A 5,097-nucleotide genomic window follows, 5' to 3' on the forward strand; every position below is an offset into this window, starting at 1 on the left:
CGAGAACTTTTACGAATCCAAAAAAACTCCTTTAGTGTAAACCTAGTCCTAGATCGACCACTGTAATGTTCATTTGTCTACCAGTGCTATGCTCTGCAAATTTCATTTAATTGATCAAACAACCAAAGTAGAAAAGATGGATTTTTTTTTCCCAGTATGATTGAAACTTAAACGCAATTTCTTCCTCGGTTAATTCAATTCAAGAAAGTCCGGGTTTTCTAGTTTGAGCATATTGTGTAGGTACAAATTTTCTACACAGCTAGAAGAGCTGAGATGCCGTCACGCAGTTAGTAGTTTATAGAATTTATGGTATTTCCACTTGACTTTATATGTCAGTCAATGATTCAATTGCCATAAACCATAGAGGATTGGTTAAGATTGTCTCTAAAACTGCCACTGTATTGTAAGTTATCCGTGAAATTAATAAAATAAACAAGTGTGAAAATCATTTCCCGGAGTACTGTAGTCACGTTCGTTATCGGGGATGTCGTGGGTGTTGCAATGCAAATGAAAAAATATATATATTTATACTAACTTAAACAACAAAAAAAAAACATTTTCCATTATTTTATCCACACAACGTTTCAAAAATTGCTTTCATCGGATTGTTGGAAACGAATATTTACTCCAGAGTGGCTATCTGCGTCACGCAATTGTTTACATTCCAACGGCGGATTTTGGGCAAAATCTATGAGAAACACAGGCCAAGGCGGGCGACTTGAAGCCATTTTCCCAGAGATATTTTTTGATATCCTAACAGGTGGGTGTATATTTAACCCGAAGAAAGTGTTTTCATGGTATTTAAAGTTATGGCCCATAGCAAAATATGTTTTTATGCAATAATTCTCTTGCGATATATTGTAAAATTTTAAGTGTCAGTTTGATCTCTTTTCGGGCTCAAAACTAACTTTGATTTATTTTATTTTTCGCTCAGTCATACCACGAAGACCTGAACTGAATATAAAATCCAATGAAAGATTCTCAAGTAGCTGTTCTGCGGAGCGCGAAGCAATCAAATATTCGGAAAATTCAGCAAAACCGGAAGTAGATTTTGAGCCCAATCGGGGCGAAATCGTTTTTAGCATATTCCTACCAAAGAAAGCTGTATTAGCAGAAACTAACTATGGTCTGTTTCTATTCTTACTAGGACCTATCTATGGACAAAATACAAGCGAAATCAATTTTTCGACTTGTGCCATTGATAGGCGATTTAAGTCCATTTTTATAGGCATTCACTCTTATGTGTCTGGTTTAGTTTCGGAAATACTTGGAGTTTTTCAAAGGTAGAATCAACTGGAGGACTCAAACAAAGAAATTAACGGTCTTAAAGCATACTTTCTTAATCCGGCGTTTCTTTTGCGTGTAGAAAGAAAACCTTCAGTTTGTTACTTGAAGCACTTCACAGAATTGAGCTCACCCGAAACATGAAAAACCAAAATGAAAATTTTACTTGCATTCTCTAAAATGCCATAACTAGCAGCAAAAAGGCAAGAGTTACCTTATGAGTTACTTAAGATGGAAAGGTCGTTGCTTGTAAGCATAATAGCAGGTAATATGATTTTTACTAAAAATTAAATCAAGTCACGTTTCAGCAGGGACCAATTAACACGCTGTCGCTTGCAAATCCAGCTTGGCTTTATACTTGTCAGGACTGTCGGGAAATTTTTTAATGACTGGAAACATACTGACCATACTGTAAAGGGTATGCCCTCTATTTGAAGCAGTAAATGGAAGCTCGCTGTATTTTTAAATTTTCTTATTGAACTAAACTATTGTGAAGATGTGAGAACAGGTTATTGTTTTCTAAGGATAGAACCTTTGTCACCTGACTGCAAAATGAAGCCTTGTCTTCGTGTATCAAACTGTTATGTGAATCATTTCTTTATTTTCCCAATAAGGGACTACGGCTCTACTTTCTTGATCTTAATGATAGACAAGCAATGTTATTGTTAAAAGACTTCAATGTAGCCTGATTTTTTTGTCGATAAAATCAGAAATGAGTTTGCCTGCAGCGTCCTAAATGTAATCATTCTATTGTCATGGCTTGAGCTAGCTAAGTGTAGTCGGACCGGAATGAAAACGGCTTAATTTTTAAAAAAATATATTTGGCATTTATGAATTAAGCTCGAAAAAAAAAGCTCTTTCAATGTGAGCTGCTGTTTCAAATGAGTGTCGTTTTTTTCTTTCAACCTGAGGAAGCTCTCAAAAATAGAACAGTCAAAAGAAATAACCATAGTTGCAAGTATCCGGAACTTCGCGAAATAAGGACTTAAAATCTCACTTGCAATAATAAACGATGTTAAAATGCGCAAAACGGCGTTGTTCCACCCACAGTCACGACTAACCAACGACGAGAATCAAAGCGCAGTGAAAACGTATACGATTTTGTATTTCTTCCTTTTCTAATAGTTAGCCTGTTTTACTTAAAGACTCGTCAAAATAGTGTTATGAAACTTTCTGCCGTGTGGCTTTTAATGTGGCGGTTGTCTAGTTCAACGATTAGGCTACGCACAAAAGACATTGAGCACACACTTCATTAACAGCATGGTACACTGCTTACATGACTAGTTCGTTTCACTTGATTTTGTTCTGTGCTCGCGTTGGTGCAGTGACAATATTTTTAAGCGCGCTTTCTCTCTTAATCCACTTTTGCTTTTAATTTTCGAAGTCATTTAAAATTGCCCACTTTCGGCTTCTAAGCAACACGGCTGTTTTAAGAGAATGTTCCTCATAAAGAAAGCAGAAAGCCTTTCATCACTGTTTCCCAGGAGAGTGAAAGCACGCGAAAAATTTCCATAGAAAAGGAAGCAATTACAATAGTTCGTTACGGCGCTTTGCATCTTTCTGTTTTTGATGTTTTGTCTTGATTACGCATTGTGTGTCGCCAAGCAAAGCGTAAGCCGTGGCAATAATTACAACATAAAGAACAAAAGAAAATCAACACAGTTAATGACAAAGCATACAACATGTTTCCTAACTATAGGTAGAGCTTTATAACAATGAACTTTCTAAGAAGTACAGTAATCCCTTGTAAACCAGAGTAAATAAACTAAATCAGTCTGACCGAAATGTATCGAAGATACTGTGAATGAAGTCATACATTACCTTGAGAGGAACGGTTGACTCCGATGTTTTTATCCTTGGAAGTAAAGTAACCGAAAAGTGAAAAGTTCAGATCTTCTGGGGTAAATTCCCCAGTGACTGGTATGTTGTTTGCAGCAGATTCACTGCTTTCCTGGCTTATGTCGCCTTCCCTGTGCATCTCGACTTGAAATGTAATCTAAGTAAATAAAAACGCCAATAAAAGTGGTTATTTAATGTAAATATTCCAAGTTGTGTTTCCTAGTGTTCAGAGCTTGTCGTGTAACACTTCGTCTTTGTCAACAACAATCCCGAATAAAAGGAAAAAAATTTGCATTCCCTGATTATTACATTAGCTTCGCCCTCAACTTGGAGAATTAACAACTGGCAAGCATTTAACGAAAATTTATCGAACTAAAAATATCATAGAAAACTATATTACCTGTTTTACGGTGGAAATACTAAAAAAATTCCATTCACGCAGAGTTTGAGTTAGAGTAGTGTCCGATTCAGCGAGCAACCCGTGCTCGCTTGCTTGAGCTGGTCGAGTTATTATTCTGTAAAGTAAGCACAAGCCAGTTTGATTCGACCAGATAAACAAGCTGCAGTCAAATATCAAGCTTTCGTTTAGAATTGATATTTTGGTTGAACAAACCATCAGCTTAATCCACAAAGTGCGTGTTGTGGGTGGTACGCACGCTCGTCTTCATACGTGAGGCTCTTATCTAACTTGTAAACAGGATTACTGAATTCAATTCTTCTAGTTCAAAAGTAACAGATACGAGAAAGATACGTGAAAGCAAACTTGTAGATGAATTTAACTCCTATCTAGAAAACTCACTTTGAGCTAGTTGTTAATGCCGACTGGAGGCTGCAGCTGGTAGGAGGCGGACCGTCTCTAACTGCACACGACACACTCACTACTCTTGCTTTACCCGCGGGCTATCTTCGCGCACCAATTTATACACCCCGCGCGCATGCGTATTCCAATAAAGTGTTTCTGGGATGTGTTTCTCGGATCTGTCTCTCGTTTTGTTTAAAATTTCACTGTCATTATTGATGTCTTTCGGCAAAGCCACACCTCCTACCGGCATTGATTTTTGCTTTCTCAGTTGATTCCCAGTGGACCCTATGTTGTTAAAATGTGAGTAACTATTCTAAGCACACTTGGATAAAGTTCACAAAAACACAAAAGCGCTTTATGAGAAGTCGTGCACAAGGAACCGGAAAGTATATGACACTTCGAAAAATTGGATTCAAAGGTCGTCTGTGTTTCTGAGGGGTGTCAACAGTAACAATAACATGAAATCGTCTTCCAATCTCCTAATGAACTACTTTCTATTCAAACTTGCGATGTCGAATAGTTTTGAATAGTTAATTCACTCTTGTCATGAACTGTGTTCCAACATTTTGATCAATTTCCGGCTGTTCTTGGGAACGAATATCATAGAAATTAAAGTAATGTCAAGTGTGAAATTCAAGGATTTGAATCTCTCACCGATAACCGGTGCTCAGAGTACAAGTGTTAACTACTGCATTCCACACGGGCTGTATACAGGTTGCTAACCACCAGAGTCCTCAGTGCAATGAAACAAGACAATTAATTACATGGCAAATTTGTCCAAGATCAAAACGAGAATTATGATTGGTTGACAAATGTCCACTGAGAATTACGGACCCCTTAGAGGGCCGCTCATGAATTAGTTTCAGCAAAATTGCTTTTTGAAAGCATTGCACAAAAGAAAACAGTTCGCTGTTAAGTAGAAATGTTTTTTTTTTTCATATTTGGGGAACTATTTAAGTTTAACGTTCACGAAAGCGACCTGAAAAATGTAAATAAATGTTTAACTTTAAAGAAGCTCGCCATAGGAAAAAATCCAATCTCGTAGATACAGCAAACAATTTAACAGAACATCCACGGAACGAGATAAATTTCTTAAGCGAAGACTTTCAACAAAGTGTTAACTTTCTACTGGCGACAAGATCTCTTTGAAGACACATGGCACGTTCCTCGTG

General features: G+C 37.2%; 1 protein-coding gene across 2 annotated transcripts in view; it reads right to left on the reverse strand.

Annotated features, from left to right (window-relative positions):
• The window catches only part of LOC110063373 (PR domain zinc finger protein 14-like), an 11,699-nt gene extending 7,584 nt beyond the window's left edge, over positions 1–4,115 (reverse strand). Inside the window, exons 1-3 of one of the 2 annotated variants that reach the window (XM_020770347.2) lie at positions 3,923–4,114; positions 3,524–3,638; positions 3,106–3,280 (exon numbers count right to left, since the gene is read on the reverse strand). In XM_020770347.2, coding sequence (XP_020626006.2) covers positions 3,106–3,262 — 157 coding nt within the window. In that variant the 5' untranslated portion in view covers positions 3,263–3,280; positions 3,524–3,638; positions 3,923–4,114. Of the gene's footprint in view, positions 1–3,105; positions 3,281–3,523; positions 3,639–3,922 lie in introns of both variants that reach the window. The other variant, XM_020770348.2, reaches the window with a different exon arrangement.
• Positions 4,116–5,097: the final 982 nt, after the last annotated feature.

Source organism: Orbicella faveolata, unplaced genomic scaffold (assembly GCF_042242905.1).
Source record: "Orbicella faveolata isolate gen_17 unplaced genomic scaffold, um_ofav_v1 contig_34, whole genome shotgun sequence".
Lineage (NCBI taxonomy): Eukaryota > Metazoa > Cnidaria > Anthozoa > Scleractinia > Merulinidae > Orbicella > Orbicella faveolata.